The sequence below is a fragment of the Acanthopagrus latus genome, chromosome 19 (genome assembly GCF_904848185.1).
Source record: "Acanthopagrus latus isolate v.2019 chromosome 19, fAcaLat1.1, whole genome shotgun sequence".
NCBI classification, from domain to species: domain Eukaryota; kingdom Metazoa; phylum Chordata; class Actinopteri; order Spariformes; family Sparidae; genus Acanthopagrus; species Acanthopagrus latus.
The window spans coordinates 4,352,313-4,374,378 of NC_051057.1; the positions used below are offsets into that span (position 1 = coordinate 4,352,313).

Below are 22,066 nucleotides of genomic sequence, written 5' to 3' on the forward strand. Positions count from 1 at the left end.
GTGTGTGTGTGTATATATATATATATATATATACATATATATATATATATATATATATATATATATATATATATATATATATATATATATATATATATATATATGGTTATCTCAATATAACAAACGTTGTTTACTCGTGATAACAAATTGATTTATTTTGATATCTCCATATAATAAAGATTGTTTTCTCGTGATAACGAATTAATCATTAATGTGTTCCGTAATATTAAATTAATTAGTAAACGTTTAACTAAATTTCACATTACGTTGTTAAGTTAAGGTTAGCCTACATTTATGGGCTGGTAAGTAAGTCAGCCTCTCATCTGCTAACCGGTAGCCCCTAAACAAACACAGTTAAGTAAAAAACTAACGTGAAGTGTAACTTACCAGTAGGCTACAGCTACAGCCGGCTACGGAAGCCGTTCTTGGCAGCTCTTGTAGGCTGAAATCAAGACAAACACATTATTGATTATCACGAGAAAACAGTCTTTGTTATATGGAGATAACGAAATAAATTCAATTGTTATCACGAGAAAACAACCTTCGTTATATCGAGATAACAAGATAATAAGTCGCTATCACGAGATAACAGTGTATAAAAAAAACAGAAAAGTCCATGGCCACTCTCGGCTTCTGTAAGATGATTCTTGTTGTCTTTGATTAACATTCCCTGCTAATTGCTCTGTGGAAGTGCCCATGAACCTGCTGTAACTCTGGAATGCTCTTGCTGGGAAAATCACACGTGTTAGTATTAACTTTAATAAATAGTAGCCCTGCTCCACTTCTGCATCCCAAAATGCATACAGTTAGCTGACCCTGAAACTAACAAGGCTTGTTTCCATGCATTTATTTGCTCATATGTCCCTCTCCCACTCCAGTATCATGACATGGACATTGGTGTCGTCATGGTGAAAAGCGAACTAACCTTGTCTCGTTCCATCCACAGGTCGTAAATTCGTCATAGCCAATGCGAGAGTGGAGAACTGCGCCATCATCTTCTGCAACGATGGCTTCTGCCACATGTGTGGTTACTCGCGTGCTGAGATCATGCAGAAGCCGTGCACGTGTAACTTCCTGTATGGACCCGACACCAAGCGGCTGGCCATTGCCCAGATGGCGCAGGCCCTGCTTGGGTCGGAGGAGAGGAAAGTGGAGATCAACCTTTACCACAAAGATGGTAGGAAAAGAACCTGTTTGATAGAATGATTTGGGGTGTGTTTGATTGGATGCAAGAGAGTGTATGTGCACCTGTTATTGACCTGTTGAATTGTACAAGAAAGTGTGCTGTTTTACACAGAAGTGAGGGCTGACAGTGAATGTAGTCATAGGAATGTATTGATGGACTATGATAAAAAGGTGGCCAGTGAGGTTTTACTTCGTGTTTGGAGAAGGAAGTGGTTGCTCAAGAAGTTAGGAGTGTGTTTGACATGTTAGTTGCTGTGTTTTTGGGAGAGCACATGTATTGTGATGGGAAGAGTCCTTTGACAGGTGAGTAGGTATTTGAGTACGCTTAAATGTGAAATTTGCAGGTGTTAAAATGGTGCTGTCATTATAAAGTGTTTCTCAGCTAGCCTCAGTATCCGTTTGTGTAGTGTGTACACACCATTTGGCACCCAGCAGCTCTTGTTTATGTGTGAGCTGTTATGTGTGAGTGACCTGACTACTGTTTACTGATAAGTCCATGTTGTATTTTGTCTCTTGCAACCTTTAAGTGCCAAGATTTCTTGTTGTGATGAGCATGGAAGTGCAGAGAATGCAGTATGGTGCGCTAGGTCTGTTTCCAGATTGTATTAACAGAAGACTAAAGTATGACTGTGCTTAGATTACAGCTGAGGACCTTATTATTATAAGTATTTAAATCAGTGTCTGCACATGTAAACATACGTTGACTTTTGTTTAAAGGCCAAGTCAAAGTTAAAAAGCATTTTGTAACATACTAATGAAATGGCATTTCTTCTTCAGCAGAAATTAAATGGGGGAAGCCCATGGAGATTTTCTTTTTATTTATGTCTTTACACATGCCAACTGGAGCAGGACCAGGTAACAGGGCACTGGTCAGAGCAACAATAGATGGCCTCTATGGTGATAAAGAGCTGCCATGGTAATAAAGTCATCAACTTCCTCGGCTGGGGCTAAAGCATCAGCTCAACATGTTCCACCTGTGGACTGACATGAGAGAGAGAAGGAGAGGGACAGAGAGAAAGGGGGGGAAGAGGAGGCAAGATGACTAAGAGGCAGGAAAACAGCACAGCTCTGAAAAAAAAAAAATGAGGAAAAAACAGTGGGTGCGAGGTGGGAGAAACAGTGAGAGAGAGAGAGAGAGAGAGAGAGAGAGAGAGAGAGAGAGAGAGAGAGAGAGAAACAGTGACTGCCAGAAAGCATGTTTTTCACGTAATCTGAAAGCATTGTTGGTGGTGAGAGAAAGCAAGTAAAAGAGAGAGTGAGAAACAGAGAGATGACGCCAGCTGTCTCATGAATCTTCTGAGGAGTGCCTTGCCAACTCAAACCCTCCCCTCTGCACATTTTACTTTCCACAGTTTATACTGGAGACGTGGACACACACACACCAACAGTCTGCTACACAAAGTACCTCTTAAACAGCTACAACCCTGTATATAGAATTACAGAGGTGTTGTCATTTCTGTCCAACTAGCTATGTTAACAAGAGTCCACCATGCTAACAACACATTGTTAAAGGATTTGGAGGCAACATCTAATGCGTGCAAGTGTCTTGAAATAGTGTGGGCTGTCAGCTGTAAAGCTGCTGTTGGCAAACACAGTGCAGTTGCTTGAAAATGCCGCCCCTTTCTAGAAAAATGAGAAATTAGCATCTTAACAAAAATGGCTTACTAGTTTGTAGTTTGAGAAAGGAAGTTATTCGTGTATGAGCATACTGAAATCACAGACAAATGTGATTAAATATTCATAAAATAGAACTATAACAAGGGGTCAATGAGGGGTCGATGAGCCCGACAGGGCAAAGCAATCCTAATACCCAACCAATATTCTATTTATCCAATAAATATGTATGTAAAAGTATCGTCAGCCCTTTGTTTGTGTGATACAAAGTGCACCCAGCACACTTAATGTTAGCTTCCAACCAGTACTAAACCCAATGGGCTGCTGCAGATACCAATACTCGTATTCTAGGGAAGTAAAAAAACAGTCTTGTATTGGTACTGTATATCAGACGGAATTATTATTTACACAGATTATATACAGAAACACACATTTTCACACAAGATCCCTCAAATATGGTTTTCAAGCAAGTGTGAATAGATTATTTACATAATGGATGCAGGATTATTTTCTTCTCAACAACAAACACTATACCAATACCGATATATCTGCATTAGGCCACTGTCAGCTGATTATATCCGCCAACAGGTATTAGTCAGACTGTACTTAATATAGCAGCTTAACTCTGCCCAAAGCCATCAAGAGTCAACTGAGCATGCCTGAGGTTTCCATCAATTCACATGTCAAACTTTGCAAGAGAGCTTAGCAGTGGTAAACAACAACACCTACCAGCTTTCTGCCATCACATTTTCTTTGCATCTTCCCATGACAAAGTTATTAGCTTGCTTGTAATGCAGACAAGCTGATGGGATCATTCATGTTGCCAGCTTTGAGCATCTGCTCTGTTTGCCCAGGGATGTGTGTAGTGGATTTTGAGTGGGATTTATATTCACAGTTGCTCCAGTGATTATACTTGGCAGCATCCATGTGTGAATCCACTGAAACTGTATTAATGTGCTGCAGGGATTCACAAAACAAGTGTCCTGTAGGGGTGGGGAAACATCTAGAAGCATCACAGTTCTCTGTTTAGCGATCATGTTGTGTTGCACAAAGTCAATAACTGGAGCTTTAAAAAGTAATTCTTGACAGTCTGTAACAATTTATTAAAGGTCCTATATTATACTGTTTTTCATCAATTTCACAGCTGTCAGAGGTCCACCAACACTGTATTCGAAATGTATGGGCCCAAACCCATCCATGGTCCTGAATTTCAGCTGTCTAAAAGTCGCTCAAGTGAGCTTTATTGAGAGCAGGCTGTTTCTGTGCCTGCACCTTTAAATGCTAATGAGCTCCATATGTCGATGCTTGCTTTGCCTGCTACACGCCCCTCTCAGGGAGAGGATGCTTCTTATGCTAGCGGTAGCATGCGCTAATGTTTATGGTGGATGTATCGCTATGGCAGGAGCTTAATCTAAACAGCCTGTAGGAGTGCTGTTTTACCAGTGGGTGGGCTGCAGAGACCATTCAGGACTTGTTTGCTTTCCTCATTGTGGGAGTTGGCAGGTTCAGGGAGGACCAGCTTATATATGTAGAGACCAGAGAAAATGTGTTTTTCATAACATGGGACCTTTAAGACCTGCCCAAATCTTTCTGTTTATTTTAACTATGGATCATTAAAAATAAGCTAATGTCTAAAAGTAGAATGTTGTCTAAAATAGTAGTTCTAAATAAATAGATAAATAAATAAATGTTTAGAAATAAAAAAGTTGGGATGTGTCAAGATGTATCAATGTGCATCAATAGTCATTTTGTAATGGCATCATAGCTCTCTTGGATCCAATCAACCACTGTCAGTGTCTACAAGGAATGTCATGGTGTTGCAAAATGGAGCGAAAACCTTACTTTTTTTTTAACTCACTTTTTATTTCACATGTTCAGTTAGCAAAACATACAACACATATCATTTAACAAGGTGAAGATGTATAAACACATGCCTCTGGTCCAATCAATAGTCTCTTCTTTTATCTTCATCCTTTATCTTTATCTTGTATCTTTTATCTGTCTTTTATAACTGTTAATGTAAAATAGTCATTTTCCCTTTGTTAAGGGTAATTCTTTAGTGCCAACAGTTACTGGTATGCCGGTACATTTCTCATCACCCTTATACTGATAATACAGTTAATGCAGTTAGACAGCCCCATTTTAGGCCCAAATTACAGAACTCAGACAGAAGGACATACGTTTCTCCAGAGCACAAATCCAAATAGAAACATTAAAATAAGACAACCAAAAAGAGGAAAAGAAAAAAGAGATACTTCTGGTATTGCCTGTATCACTGGTGCCCATCTTTCAGCAAGCCAGTTTGTTTTCAGCTGTAAACTGGCTGTGATTTTTTCCATGATGTCGACATTTTTTACCCTGTCTCTGCACTGTATTACGCTTGGTGCCTCTGGCTTCAGCCAGGAGGCGATCATTGTCTTTTTGGCTATTAAAAACAAAATCCCCAATAAGGATCATGCATCTATCCATCACATTCTCAGGTGGTTTTGGAATGAATAGTGCAGGATTAATTAAATTAATGCCTAAGATCTGCCCAACAACCTTCCTTAAACCTGTACAAATCTGCCACTTAACCAGCCCCAAAGCATGCCAGACCACCACATTTCCTTCACCATGCTTGAAAATTGGCATCAAGCACTCCACCAGCATCTTTTGATTTGTTCCGCTGTGGCCTTAAAATAAGACTGTATGGTGATAAACAATATATATCTTGATAAATCCTGAAACCCCTTTGTAAATGTTAGGACGAAGCAAATATATTTGACCTTATCCCTCAATATTCATGTGATAGTAATGTAGGAATGACTATTGGCACTTTTGCAAAACATCAATACAAAGAGATTTGTGTAGTGGGTACAGGCAAATATAAGGACAAGTCGAATAGTCTGGTAAGTTCAGGAAATGACCTGACTTTACTGTAATGCAGCCTTTAAATCCAATAACAGACAACAATATTCATATCTTGAGATACCTCAGACTCATGTCACGCTATTGTGTTAAAATTGCCCAGCCTTCTGCTTCTCACAAACTGTCTTTGCAACTATAATAGGGGAAACTCACTGTTACCACAAATTCTGGAGCACTACCAGCTCCAGAGCTGAATTCTAACAGCTATAACTATGGAACTGAGATAGAAGGTTGATTCCAAATCGTGGTACAGCACAGACACAAGGAAAGTGTTTAGTGTGTGTTACAGCAAGAGGGAGAATAACTAGTGGAGGTTTGCATTCTCAGTCTTTTAGCCAAACTAATTGACATCAGTAAACCTGACAGTATTTTTTTTCCTGCTCGCTGGAAGGAGGTAATGAGTGCTGAGAGGATCGAGGAGTGTTTAAAACTGTTATCTACTGTGGCAATATGACTGAGCTCGGCTGATGGTGCACAAGGCTATATACAAAAACACACACACTTGTGCACACACACACGTACACCCACACACACATGCAGTGCACCCACACACCGGCATATGTATCTCTATGAATGGGGAGTTGTGTTTATCATGTTGCCATGGAGTTTGTAGAGAGGCCCTCATCATGTTGTCACAGTAACCAAGGGACACTCTTATGACTGATGGAAAAATGTCCGTTGCACTCTTCCACAGGGCCGATCTTATTTTTGTGGAGGACACTGTTTCTAGGTTCATGTTAAAGCCTAGTGCGTGTCATAGGGGTAAATTGTAACCTAAGAGTAAATTATTTTGAACTGTTGCTGAGGATCGTGTCTTCTGATGAAACCCTCGGGTGCCTGTTCTCAATTGTCCGCCTTTGTGCTGAGCCAGTGATTTCTTCTGTAAGTGAAAATCCTTTTTGATTTGTGCTCAAAGATAGTTAATGATTACAAACTTTTGCTCAGGTGAGGTGTTTGATATCTATTTGCGTGTGTGACCCTGGTGACTCCTCTCTCTCTGTCATGGTCGCATGCACTCAAGCCCACAAAGACACAAACAGAGAGTAACCCCAGCAGGCCACCTTCAAGCCATCATAGAGCCACTGACCGAACACGGTCAACACGCCTCATCCATAATGCACACGGGGAGGAAACACTATGCCACCTCCTCTTGCCCCCTTTGCCTCCTTCCTCCAGTCTCTCGCTCATCCCTCCTCTTTCAAGGGGAAAAGAAAGCATAGCCTCTGATTTTGTGCTTGTGTTCAACTTAGTAACACTGCGTAACCATGACCCACACCTACATGCATACAGAGACTTTACACACACAAGAGCACATTGCACACAAACACACACACACACACACACACACACAGGCTTCATCTGAGCCCATTTATCTAGTGCCAAGCTTGGGCATGAGCTTTCATGATGATGGATCTCCCTTCTCGCTCTTAGGCTCAATTGGCCGACTCGGATTGCTCACCAGCTTAATCAATCATGCTCTCCAGGTAAATGTGATAAGAAACATGCACACATACACTGAACATATACTGTATAGGATTTTGTACACAATGGCCTACTGTCTCTGTTGGGTATTACCTGTATGGCTTTGGTGACTAGCGAGAGGTTCAAAGTGAAAATGAGAGCATAGGTGTTTCTGTTCTTTTTGAGAGAGATAAACAGAGTAGATGAGGCAAGGACATGAATAAATGTTTATCTGGATAGATATTTCTCTAATTGTACACTTGGACACCGTGACCTTCTGTGTCTGAAGCGCAGTATTTCTCACTCAAACTAACTCTCACCTCCTTGTTTCTTATCTTTCTCCTCTCAGTCTCTCTAACTTGTCTCACTGTTTGTCTCTCGCTCCCTTTTTCCCTCTGGGCTCCAGTTGTTAAGCCTCACAATCTCCAGCTTTTCCTCTCCTGTTTCATTGACACTCAGTGTCTTCAACTTTCTCACGACCTTTGTCTTTCTGTCTCCCTCTTCCCATCTATCAGGGAAAAGAGAACCTTGCTTGCCATCCGCCTGTAATCTTGTGACGGAGTGAGTTCTAATACATGTTGATAAAGGAGCTCTGAACGCAGCCATCACGAGATAGATCAATTCAAGGATGTCACTGTTGTCACTGTTGAGCTGCTGGAGCAGGAGTAAATCCTCTTTCAAGAGGCTGCTTGACAGTTTGTGTCTGTAAGTGCAGAGTTTTGACAGGTGACAGATCCTTTGAATACAGACTTTTTCCTGTATTATCTGTCCAGGATAACATAATCTTCTCAAACTATGCATCAAAGTAAAATATCAATTTGTGTACATTGCACAACAAAGTTGAACAAGTCACATATGAGTACTTAAACTGAGTGTCTGGTGACCAACTTCATGTACTCATTTATTATTAACAATATGTGGTGTTTTTTTTACAGCCCTTTTATTTTTTATTTCCTTTCATTTTTAACTGTATCTGATATTTTAAATTTCTGGTGTTTTGCTAGACCCTGACTCAGCTCTGTGAAATACACACGGTTTAAGCTGAATTTGTCCAACACATAATTGCATACAAATGTGTGCACTCACTTTGGCTGTTCATTAACACTCCATTTAAATGACCACAAGTATGTGTAGAATATCATAGAAGCAGACACTGACATGTCACATTAACGACATGTTGGCAGCACGGTGGCTCGGTGGTTAGCACTGTCTGTCGCCTCACAGCAGCTCCATGTGCACAGATTGCATGTTACCCGGAGCTCTTTCTGGGTGTTTTGGTTTCCCCCGCTGTCATAAACATGTTCTGTATATTAGATTTAATCTAATGTCCTTGATCAGCGCACTGGTTTAAAACTAGAGTTGTTTCCTGGGTGGATTAATTCCAACATTTTAAGGATAACTTAAGGCTAAAGGTTAACTGTCCAGTGGTCAGGATCATGTCCAATCTCACGCACATCAGTGAGCAGTTCATCCTGTGCAGTCAAGGTGCACTAAGAACACCCCTTCTCATTTCCCATGTGTGCGTGCCATCTGTTTCTGAACTTGTGAATGCCCAGACCAAAGACCTCTCATTTGACCACACACTAGATAGAAGTCTGTACTGTTGTTTCCTTGGCTGCAGAGGGAGCTCTTAGTTGTGATGATCCACAGGAGAAAAATTTCAACTTCATTTGGAGGAGATAGAAATTTGATGACATTAGCTCAATCGTTGCTTACATGAACATCCCCTGAAGCTGCTGTATCACAGCTGCCCTTTTTTATCTTCCACTTTTACCATGCTCTTAAATCACCAGTCAAACACTCTCTCCCTCCTTATTGTAGCTGTAATGCGGAGACAAATTATATCTGTTCCATGGGGAGGAGGCAGCTGTGTCAACAATGCCATGTTCTTTATCTCAACTTTATGAAAATCTGCCGTTGGCCTCATTGGGTAGCACTCAGGTTGGTGTGGGTCTGCATCTGATACACGACTAGTCTTAATTTCCTTAACAGCTGCGCTTTATGAATGTCACAAAAACCTCCTGCATTGGCATTGGATATTGGCCTTGAACTCAGGGTAAATCTTTAGTGCAAAACAGTTTTGAATGTTTTGAAGCTACAGTATAGGGTTTTAAGAATGGCTTGGTGACTGTTCATGATAATTAAAAAAGGTTTTTATGCTTACTACTCTCAAGAGGATCCATGGCTGTTTGGAGTGTGTTTCATAAAATATCCCTTTTAAACCTGAATTAAATAATAGGCCACCTGGTTACAGGTGACCTATTACAGTACACTACTGACCAGCAGTTTCCTGCCATAAAACCTTTAAACCCCAAGGGTAAGTCTGGAATATCATTCCCCACCCTCACCAGTTAAGCATTTCTTTTTCCAGCTTGTGTGACTGTGCTGGAAACTCCCTCTGGCATTATGAAGCGACGTCTTGAGTGTGCTGCGGATCTTGAGGTCTAACAGTTGTGTATCAGACAATGTGAGTGTCCTAACAGCATTGTGCTGTGATAATGCAGCAAACCCAGAGGAGCAGGCTGTCCTGTGCGACTATGGGGACTCTTGATTGCCTAGCAGCAGTAGCTAAGCAAAGCACTTAGAGACCTGCAGCCTCTCTGGAGAGGTTAGCACTCTACACCGATGACTGCTGTGGATCATCCCACCTCTAGCAAAGAGCACATAACACGTACAAATACACAAACACGACTAATGCTGTCAGCTGTCGCCCACACAACAACAAGCTACATTAGGGTTTTTTTTTTGTTTTTATCTGAAAGGACAGGCGTCCATTTTCAAAAGAGGGATAGAGAGCTTTTTGTTTGTTTCAGCACAAATGGACACAATAATGAAGTAAACTTGATCTTTAGTTCATGGTGAAAGAGGATGGGGAGGTGGTAGGGGGAGAGGAGAGAGAGAGAGAGAGAGAGAGAGAGAGAGAGAGAGAGAGAACAGGTGACTGATAGGAAACTCTGTTCAGACCAACAGTGTTACTAGTACATGGACTGGACCTTAAAACACTCTTCATGTAATATTAAACCTTCAGTACAAGTTCACTGGGACTGGGAAGTATGTGTTCAGGAACACCCTGAATTAGATCACATAGCACCAAATTGAGGTGCATCAGGATCAAATTACACATCGCTCCAATTCTACTCTGTCTGCGTAACCCTTGGGGCCTGTGTGCTAAGCTCACAGTGTGGTTATGTGTGTAAATGTGTGTGCATATCCCCCTTACTTTTTGATGACACCTAAATAATGAATCATGACACGTCGAAGTGTGATAGCGCTGCATTGTGTGTCCGCCTCATTAGTCACCCAGTGTGCTGTACCAGACTGCAAACACACTCATACACACAGTAGGAACAAAGACGCAATAGAACCATTGCACCATCCAAATCATTCTAGGCATCTGCAATCACACTTGCTCTAGGTAATCCAAAGTAATGTGTGTGTGTGTGTGTGTGTGTGTGTGTGTGTGTGTGTGTGTGTGTGTGTGTGTGTGTGTGTGTGTGTGTGTTTGTGTTTTTTTTTCTTGGTGTGAAACAATATTTAATATCCATGCTAAGTATACAGCACAGACACCATTGAGTTGAGGCTGAAAAAACAAATTTAAGTCTATTTAAGAAGTCAGTTTAATCTTTGCCTGGGAAATGGCTTATTCAAATATACTGGTAATCTTGTTATGAGGGAAATCAGCAGATAAAAATCTCTCACTCAGTTTGAAGCCACAGGTAATGGCGGCTGATAGAACAATTTACATACAATCATTATCAGCAGAATTTGGCTCTGAAAGTGGCCGATGGCTGCGCAGCCTCCCTCCCTCACACTGGGACACCCTTTGTAATCGTTTTGCACAGATGCTCCATACACAAAGTCAAGGCAATGCCAATATATATCTGAGATCATTTATATTTATATGAAAGTTTAACAACACTATTCATGATTGTTGTGCGTGATAAGGTTGTTAGATACAGTATGGCCTTGTTACCGTCTTAGATGGAAGTAACTGCTGCTCTGACAAAATCACACTGTCTCTGTTTGTGACTAGAGTAAATTATCGCTCAGATCCTAACCCCAAGCCCTTTAATGATGGAGCACATGGTTTTTGTTGTGCCAAATAATACAAGTCACTAATAACAGCAATGACTTCCTCGCTGTGTTTTCATAACTAGCTTTTCACTGAAGTCTGACTCAAACCAAATCTGTGGTGTGAGAAATCTGGCCAAGCTGACCTGATTTGGTGTAAATGTCAACCTCATGTATATGCCAAGAGATTCATTGCCTCTTTTAGTCCTTGCTTGTTGGATCTTGCTTAAATGTGCCTAAACAATATCCAACCATTGTGCGACATATTTTGTTTTCTTCCTACATGTAGCTCATCAGAATTTTTTTCTCACGTGTTCCCTAGGGGACACTGCTACATGTCATACAACAGATGTAGGTGTAATCTGCTCTTATGTTCCACACTGCACTTTTCTCTATATAACCACATATGAATATACTTGTGTCTCTAACCCAACATCAGTTATATTAATAATACAAAAGATTATTCAGCTGTAGAATTTGAAATATTATCAGATACATGTAGAGACACTGACAAAAAGAACCTTTAAAGCTTTAACTTTACATTACTGGGTGGATGCAGGAGCTTATGTGCTTATATGAATGAGGCTTGGCTCGAACAAACCGCAGAGGTGTCTCTGTGTGTGCATGTGCATGCTCAATATTCATTTCCTTCGGCTAGCTTAAAATATGTGAGCTGGTTTAGTCTATTACCCCAGAGCCTTTGCCTCTGTCTCCTCTTCGTCACTCTGAGTTATGCCCTCTACCTCATTCGCTCCCTGGGTTTTCTGCAACCCTCCTTCAGCATGCGGATGGTCACTGGCGCTTCTTCTCTAAATTAGCAGATCTTACAAATGGAAAGAAGTCACTTTGAGCATTTATTAAGAACTAATCTTAACATTTCACCCGTAAAGGAAATGTGTTGTAAAGAAATATTTTTACAACTGCATTGATCCTAAATCATCTCAGGTTCTGGTACAAAGATTTTAAACACATAAAACCTTCAGTCATGCATTTGTACAGCAGATACATTTGTGGGGTACGTGTCAGTTCAGTGTGTTTGTGTGTGTGTGCTTGTGGTGTGTTGCTCTTATGATTACAAAATATTAATCTTGATGGCACGTTGCTTTTTTGGCATATGCTCCCAGTGAATAACTTTTTTTATGAATCAATGGGGTGATAGCTTCCAACATGGCAGCTACTTATTCTATATCTTTGATCTACAATCAACAAAAGCCCTCCTTTTATCCCAACATGTTCAGGGCTAAGGTTTAGGGTTAGTTGGCTTTGCTAGCTTACCCATGCATAGTGCTGCAGGGAGCACTATGGTTTCCCAGTTTGTTACAGCTAAAGTGGACACAAATCAATGCTAAAGCTTCTGTCCATTTTGCAGTTAGCGGTTCCCTCCCCTCTGCTCTCACTGCCGCTGTCTTCAAGTGTTTTTCATCGTTTGGTCTGTTTGCTAGTATGAACTGTCACCAGGAGCACTGGAATCGGTAGCTTTCCCTGTTCCACCATTGCCAGCAAAGTTACCAGAACAGGAGACCTCTCGCTACAGCACTGTGTCCCAACAGTAGAGAAAAGTCTGGTTGCACACATTAAAATCAGCTTGTATTTCTCAAGTCGTGATCTTACAATTGGTTTAATCCCCCCTTAAGAAAAGGTATCAACTCTTTTTCTTGCACCTCTGTATCTTTTACTGTCTTTCTGTCCAGGTTTTGTCGAAACATTTTCAGGCCACAGAATGCGGCTTTATACGCAATCATATGACAGAGAAGTATCAGTACAGAGGTTCAAAGAAGCTCTCCTTGCATTTTGATTATTCTGATAGTCCTCTTGCTACACCATGCTGATCTGAATTTGCATGTATACATTATGTAAATGTTTCTCCCTGTCTCTCACTCTCCAAATTCAGTTGTGTGTGTGTGTGTGTGTGTGCACGTGCATGCAACAGAGATAGAGACTGTTGTGGAAAGTCTCAGTGGAAAGTGTGTATATGCATGTGGAAACCTCGACTGAAATATGAATAGGGGTATCCTGTCCACTTGTCCACGTGAATGCCTCGTTGTAATCTCTCTCTCTCTCTCTCTCTCTCTCTCTCTCTCTCTCTCTCACACACACACACACACACATACAGACAAGCACGCACACAACTCGGGCCTGATTTGAATATTTCTGTTGTGAAAAGTATTTTTCAGCAGCGCCTGTGTTTGTGAATTAAAGTTTGTAATATTTCCCATGAGAGCACGAACATAGTAGTTTGTTGACAGGTCTGCCAGTAAAGTTGCCTTTGGTTCTGAATCAATTTTTCATATCTCGAGCTGAAACGTTTTTTCAAGAGAACTTTTGCATAATCATATCTGTACTCGCCTAACAATTAGAGTGTGTTGAGTGTGTTGACTGATGGCACAGTTATTGGATGAGACAGGTGAGCAAACCTCACATCTATCTTAATCTTAATAGATTTATATAATCATGACCTCAGCAAACAGGCTCGCTCTCAAGTAGTCAGTTGTGAAAGCAATGTTTTAAGTGTTACTTCATGGTAATGTTCTTGAAGATCAGGGTTCTCACTTTTCATGTGGATTTGAACCACCATAAAATAACCTATTGTGGGTGGTTTTATGTCTTTATAGCAGCCAGCTTGGATACAGCTCAGTCAGTTGAGTTTTGCACATGAGCATAACAAGTAAATTGGCAGATCGTAGCTATAATGGTTGACACAGTCCATGTTCCAGTCACTGAGCATCGTCAACAAAGCAATGCAGCAGGTGTTACAATAGAGGTTGAAGGGGTGGTTCACAGTTAAGGTGGAATAAAAAAGACTTAGACATAAAACGATTATTTGTAATGGTACACATCAGATCACTCACCGAGTCTCTTTTAATCACACACCTACACACCGACCAGAAACCAGCCAGCCAGACATGATAGATGACAGACAGGGTGATAGACAGATATTTTGTTACTGTGTTAATGGCTACAGTGAGTCTGCCTCCCTCCATTATGGTCCTGTTAACCTATGCAACGCTTGTCCATCTTGCTTGTTGGTCCATATCCAGGACTACAGTGGAAGCCTGTTCTAAAGCATTTTATTATGAGTATCTTACTGTATATGTGGTGAATACAGATGTCCTGTACTGTATATGTCAGTACTCACCTTTGACGCCTGCTGACGTGGATGCAGAAACCAGTCTGATATCAGATTGAAACAGCTGGAGTACAATGAACAACATTCATCCTGTTCAATTTGCCATGCCATTGTTTGCTGATGTGCGATATTGTGTCATTGTCAGCCAAAGAACAAGTGACACAACCATCATGTCGTAAAGATTTTTTTAACCTTGTTATAGTTGAAGGCCAGAAGGATCTCTGAGCAAAGTTAGTCCACATGTTTGGTCCCCTAATACTTATTTCTGATTGGTTTGCAGCTGATTAATGTAGAAAAAAAAAAGTTTAGTTTTCTTTGTATTGACTGAAATAATCAACTGATCATTTTAGAGTTATGCTAGTGGTTTCTGGCATGGAACACCGCTGGTTATGTTGTGTTGGTGCATACAGTGCCTGCCTCTCATACACTTCTTTAGGCTTTGCTTTAGTTGCTGTTCTGAGGAGGCATATGGGTCCTGTCATGGTGCCAGCTGAGCTCACCTAACATGGCACTCATCTTTTCAAGAGTGATAGACGGAGCCGTGTTACAGACAGTAATAGGGTGAATAGGTAGAGCGGGTCCATTCTTATAGCTTTATTGCTTCATTTGCCTACATGGCACTAGTCCATCAGGACCTGTCAATCAACCCCTCCTGTAGAGTGTGAGCCCTAATACAACCATCAGTTGTGATTCATTCTCGTCAGTGGTCCAAGTGCTCAAATGGCCTGGCTCTTTCAGTTGTTATCACCGCTCCATGCTGCTAAACGCAGAGAGGAAATGGCACTGTGGCAGAATAAGAATGGTAAACAGAGTAATATGTCATATTAAAAAGAGGCCGTTTGGAATGGGATATATACATTTTAAGGTTTGTGTTGTGTGTGCATTCAAGTGTGTATAATGAGAATTGGAAGAGTGTGCATCCTTTTGTGCTTAATACTGTTTTTTATGTTCAGGCAGACTAGTGCATTGCCTGTAGGAAATATGTATTCCTATAGAAAAGTGGGAGGTTAAGTAGCTTTTTCATGGATGGTCAAATGAGGCTGTGTTTGAAGGTGGGACTTAAGGCATTTTCAGGTTTGTTGTGAAATCCAACATTCCAGGGTATATTTGACCATTTTTGACTATTTTTGATTTTGCCATTATATTTCACCTTAAAAACTGTTTACTTGGTTTCATTATTTTCAGCACAACCTCACATGTGTGACTGTACAGTTATTTTTTTTATTTTGGATTACTGTATTAACACAATGGACCTAAAATCACAAAAAACATAAAGTCTGAGTAGAAAAAGTTACATTTTTTTACTGTGAAAACCACAAATATGTTTAACAAGCCATTTTTTATTACTTAAAATGCAAATATAAATTGTTGTTTGCTAAATATGTGCATACATTTTAAAAATTTACAAAGTTATATGTAACTATTTACATTTAAATGCAGGCAGTGCTCAGGTCTGCCTGAGCTCCTTCCAGCTGAATGAAGAGCTGCACTGCCTGCTCCACATTCAGCATCTCCTCATTGTTTTGACTCATTAAACAAAAAAACGAAGAACTCCACTACACTCTAAACACATTACACCAAACACTACACAACACACAAACTATACACTCCAAACATTCTAAATGTCATAAATCTCTCAACTCTCAATATTGCTGTCTCGACACCGACTGTCGTTGCCTGTTATTCATCCGCCTACATCCCTCCCACAACTTCCTGTTCCTCAGCAACCAAACTTGCTGCTTGTGGACACTTTCGTGACAAAAGCCCGTTTTTACAATTTCTTCCTGCACCAGACACAAAGCAAACGTGACGGCAATGTTCGCGAAAAAGCGTGGCGGACATTATTTACCCTAAGTCCGGCTTTGGACCTGCTGGTGCGTCCGTCGACTCGGGACTTGGGCCGTGTGGGTGGCCTAGTGGCTAGCAGCTAGCTACACACGAACATCCAGATTCAGATTCCACTTTGTTGTCTGCGCATCTCCGGATCACCTCAGACCCGGACAGACTCGGTCCAGACTCGTTTAGTCTCATTAATCTACAACAGTCAGTTTAGATGCACAGAACGTGACCGGACCGCTGGCAAAATCCTGGTCCAGCTCGCACCGCTGCAAGAATAAATCTGCTTGTTTCTTAAGGTATGTCGTGGAAATGAGCTCTGCAGTGATTTGCTCTGATGCGCACGTGAATGTGGTGAAATAATTTATCAACGGTATCATTGTAGTCCAAACAAATCTGACGTTGCACGCCCTTGAACCAAACAGCAGCCATGTTGAAACTCTCAGGTCTGTCTGATCCTGACCCGCAGAGATATTTGGGGAACACACACACACACACAAACACGCACACACACACGCACACACAGATTCCTTGCTTTTATAGAGAGATGTGTGTGTTTCTTTGCACTTGTATCTGTATGTTTATGTGCATATGAAGCTATACCGAAAGTACTGAACGTTTTAATCAGATGTGAGTCCTTCAACACTGAACTGTTGCAGAGATGTTTCACTGAAGATACTCCAGAAACATTAGGCCGAGGAAATGGATTGCTTCCTCTTTGGTGTGTATTCGTGTGGCTAAACAAATGCTCTCCTCACAATTTTGACTGCATACCCAAGACCCCCTTGAGTGTGTGTGTGTGTGTGTGTGTGTGTGTGTGTGTGTTTGCGTATACGTATGTGTGTGTGCACGCGTCTAAATGTATGTTTGTGTGTGTGGGTGTGTGTATGTGTGTATGTCTCTCAAACTACTGGCTGATGTAAAACAGAGGCCAAGGATTCCCCCCTGACTCCCTCGCTGTATTTTCCTGTCTCTTTCCCATAATCACATTCAGTTACACAAGTGCGCACAATTGGGGGAGGCAGATGAAGATGATTGTCTTTGTGTATTCAGACTGTGTTGCATCCCTAACTGTTTTTCTGTTAATCTTTTCAGTCCCAAATAGGCTCAGTGACCTTTCACTACAAGGACTGCATGTTCAGTGTGTCCGCCTTTTACTGTTGTACTTGAAGGAAGGTCATTTTAGTGGTAGTTGTCAATTTGGATCTCTTTTGTGTGATGTGTACTAAATACGCTCTTCTTGTGAAAAAACAGTGTATCTGCAGAGGCCAAAAGTTGCTAAGTACCTTTGTTTACTAGAATTGCACCGACATTCAGAACAAAACTTAATATGTTGATAACAGCTCACATCCAAACTGCTTGTGAACATTGTTACTAGGGGTGGAAGGGTTCACAAAATCCACGGTTCGGTTCATATCACGGTTTTGTGGTCATGGTTTTCGCGCTGACTGGAGGAAGTCTAACCCAGAGACTTCACTCACTCGTCTGCTACTCATTCAGAACGTAGCCGGCTGTTTGCGCTTTCCTGCTCTGACGAGTCGGCTGTGTTTTCAGCATCGAAGCTCGCAAGCTAGCCCGCGAGCCGCTATGCTGGAAACACAGCTGACTAGTAGCGCTTCTTCTTGTTTACTGGTGGTTGGCATCCAGCTCAGTACCGCCATCTGCTGCTCTGGAGTGTACACACGTCGCCTTGTTAGTAAATGAGAAAAAGAACTTGCGCGTGCTTATGAACCGAACTTTACACATGCACCCTGAACCGTGACAAGTGTACCAAACGGGACAGGGTTTTTTGATGAACCTTTCCACCCCTAATTGTTAGCATTTGCCAAAGATTCAGATGGCCACAGCTATACCTGAACCACAGTTGTGTTACCTAATGACTAATATGTACATTCTAAAGAAGTATCCTTTGAATGTTCTAAAAAGAAATTAGACTATCGTACATGGTCATATGAATTTTATTGTAGATATTCACCATTGATGATAAACTGTCAACGTATTTTATTTGTCCGCCATTAGTGGTACATTTCCAGGAATGGTAGGATCCTCTGCTGCTTATAGAGTGCCAGAGAACCACAGCAGTGTGTGGGTTTGAATAACCACCCTCCCTATGGCTTTCATTCTGAGGGTAAAATCGAAGGCACTCCTCAAAGTACCATTCATCTGTCCCGCTCTAATTTGTCACTCACCATTATTCTTCATAGCTGATGCTTCATTCATTACACATTTACCCTCTGTGTTGTTTCACTTAGGAAGGGCACTAATGTTGTTTATGGCTGCATACAGTACATTAGTATTGTGGGTCTGGTTTATTTGCTGGCATATTAGTTTGATTTCAATCAGAGTTAACATAGACCCTCATTCCCAAGTGGCACAACCCAAGGAAATTGTCTGTAACATTAGCAGAGCGCTGCCCCTCAACCCCTCCCTTTGTTGTGGTCCAGCCTGGTCAGAACAGCATCTCATCATCACAATAATACTGAGCCACTTCCTGAATTGAAGATGAAACATTTTCAAGAAACAACTCCAGTGGCCTATTATATAGCACTTATTACAATCAGAATATTAGAAGATAAACAGTGCTATGAGGTGTAACTTTAATGCAAGGGTAGTTAGATGATAAAGTTAGAAAGCACAAAAACAGATGTATGTGGAGCTAAGGGAGCAGGGTTATTCTATTATAGAAAAGGTTTGGTGTGCTCCTGTTCTACTGGATTCAACTGGCCCACCAGTGCCGGCCCTGAGTAATTTGGTGCTCTAGGCAAGATCTTAGCCGGCGCCCCCTTGCATCGCAGTCAATTTCACAATCAGTGTTCATGCGCTCACACAGAAACTGCATGTATGTATTCAACTTTTTATTTCTTTTAAGTCAAAAATATCACACCAAATAAAAACTGAAGAAAGAAATAAGTGATAAAAATACAATATAAATAAGGCATTGTGCATCTCTCAGCCTCAGGAAGTGCCATCTCTCACTTATCTAATGTCAGCTGCATTGCAAAACAACCTTCAACTCCCTCCATGTTGCCATGTGGGTATTGTGCTCCCAGCTATCCTCATGAACCTTCAGCAAGTGGCTTGCATTTTTCCAGTCCTCTAGTTCTTCCTTATTAAGTCTGTATTCTATTGGAGAAAACATTTAGCAGCAGAAGCAGTGCGAGCTATCATTCTTGTTTGAGTACATCAGCCAGCTTCTTTTGATTTATTCAGCACTGATTAAGAATCTGTTGCAAAAGTCATGTTGACATTCTCCCATCTTTGTTTTTGGGAAATGTGTAACTGCTTTTTTATTTGAACTGGTCCTCTGTGAACTAACGCTCATCTTACTTTGTCAGTTAGAAGAGATGGCCAGTCAGCCTTTAGCCCTGATGCTGTGTCACCCTGCTGTGCTGAGGTAGAGGGACAGGAGCACCTGATGCTGTGTCACTGGGCTGGTGGTGAAATATTTTAAAAGTGCATCTGAAGAGAAAAGGGAAGTATATGTGACCACTGCATGTTACATTTTAATAAAAAAAAACAAAAAACAAAAAACAGATGCTTGATGTGTGCTATACATAAAACTAAAATGATTGATATGGGAAAGCTAAGGTGTGGGGTATTAACAGTAATGCACTTTAACTGCATTTTAACACTATTGTAAACTTGTAAACTTAACAAACATAAACTGTGACACAATAAACAAAGGCTTACAACGACCCTATTACAAAGGGGATGGAAAACTAACAGCATTTTAACTGACATACAATCAGGAAAGACACATGTAAGATAACACCTGAACAGGCCTAACGTTAACTTTCCAAATGTCCCTGATGAATTTAAGGTGGAGTAACATTAACACACATCGACTCAGCTTTTTATTGATTATTAAACAATGCTGCTATTGTCCGAAGTAAGCTAGCAAGCTAATACTCTGCTCCAGCAACGGTAACTACGATCATTAATCTATTTAATTTCATTCGCTTCATTACATTGATGTTACTGTACCTGTATCTTCCTCACGTTTTTCTTCCTCTACTTTCCTTCTTTTCCTTCACTGGGCGCTGGATGGTTTCAGTCTTTGGGACGTTGTGATTCCGCTACAGTGTCAGTAAATCTCTCTCTTGGTCTTGGGGTCTCGGTCAGGTCAGATTCAGGCAGCTGGCCTCTCGACCCGCCCCCCTCACAGAGGACAGGTACAGTGCGTCTTTGCTATGACGTTATGTTCCTGTAGGCTTATATAATATTTAGAAATAATAGTAGTAATAGCACTGGCAAAAAATATATATATTTTTTATTCATTATTATATTCTCCCCCCATTTTCGGTGCCCCCCCGCGGATAACGGCGCTCCTAGCATTGACCTATACTGCCTATGCCCAGGGCCGGCTCTGTGGCCCACAAAAACAAAGACCAGCAGCCAGCCGGGCAGCAAAAGGAGGTGGGGGTTATCACAGGTACCTTTTTGAGCTTGTGAGAAGGTGCAGTGATGATGAATTTTTTATCTTACAGAATAAAAGTCAAACATTTCATCAAAAAAAAATGTTTCTGTTCAAAGGGACCTTTGAACATCCGGGTTTGGTGAGTTCAAAGTTAATGCTGACCCTGGAGCACTGACTCTGTTCCCTCTGAGGTTCTGAGGAGTTACAGTTTTAAGTGTACCTGCTTCCATCAGTTTTAGTAAGGGATAATATCGGGAAAATTAGTCCCGACAGGACGCCTTAGCATTGCATAGGGGTCCAGTTCGTCCTGTCGGGACTTATTTTCCTGATAATGACCGCCGTTCTATGAATTATCCTGCTTATTACATAGCTACTTGCCAGCACGAAAAAACCCCCCAAAAAACCCAAAAAAACTTCACACAGTGTGTCTTTTTACAATTTATTTTTTACCGTAATTGACTGCCAAACGTTGGGAAGGCTCGTTCAAGGGAATGGAGCATTCTACAGCATTAAGTAGAGCTGTACATTCTTGTAATAATTTACAAGAATGTATGCTTGAACTGTTCCCTGTTCTCTGCTCCTTATGTCATTTCTTATGATCCGTTATTTTCTCCCAACGTATGAGTGGTACTGTTTTGGTTAATGGCAACCATTTGTATTTGACTAGTACTGTGATGCGTTCTCTGCAGTCTATTTGATCATTTGGGATAAGCCAGCAGAAGCGAGTACCATAAGTTGATGGCTGGCAGTGTTGCTCTGAACCCCACTGAGAGCCACAGTCTTATGTTTGCAGAGCTGATTGATGGTGTTGACATATTATTGTGAAAGTCTGTGAGGGGGGATGTTTAATAACCCAGCACAACTAATGATGTTGAACACGTACAGCATTATTACGCTTCAGCAAACTCAATTTTGTATGTATTCTTGAGTATATGTGTTCGTGTGTGCATACCTGTGTTTGTGTGTGCGCGTGTCTGTGTGAGCGTGTGTGTGTTTTTGTGTCTGAAATTTTGGGTTTGCACTTGTTCTTTTGTCTGTGTGTGTGTGAGAGAGAAAAACTGGGTGATAAAGAGACAGAGAGATAGATAGATAGAAAGAGAGAGAGAGAGAGAGAGAGAGAGAGAGAGAGAGAGAGAGAGAGAGAGAGAGAGAGAGAGAGAGAGCATCGGCCTACGCCTGTACATATGGGTTTATAGCATGTTGTTGGTTCATTGCTTTTCCAGTTTGGTGTGTGTGTGTGTGTTTATGTGTCTGTGGGTGTTCTCGTGCATTTGTATATTTCTATGTGAACATTAGTATCTCCATTTCATTTTCCTCTACTGAAATGGCCATGTTTGAATCTGTAACTGTGTCGATTCACACTGACAGTGTTAGTCTGTAATATTACGCTGGGGAGATCCTTTGAACGCACAAAACCGTGACAAAAACAACTGTCAATAATGATGAAA

At 41.1% G+C, this 22,066-nt stretch overlaps 1 protein-coding gene across 2 annotated transcripts in view; it reads left to right on the forward strand.

Moving 5' to 3' along the window:
* kcnh2b (potassium voltage-gated channel, subfamily H (eag-related), member 2b) overlaps positions 1 to 22,066 on the forward strand; it is a 246,851-nt gene that overhangs the window by 33,909 nt on the left and 190,876 nt on the right. Inside the window, exon 2 of one of the 2 annotated variants that reach the window (XM_037079655.1) lies at positions 947 to 1,177. The exons of the other annotated variant lie outside the window; for it this stretch is intronic. Coding sequence (XP_036935550.1) covers positions 947 to 1,177 — 231 coding nt within the window. The remainder of the gene's footprint in view (positions 1 to 946; positions 1,178 to 22,066) is intronic. 2 annotated transcript variants of the gene reach the window in all.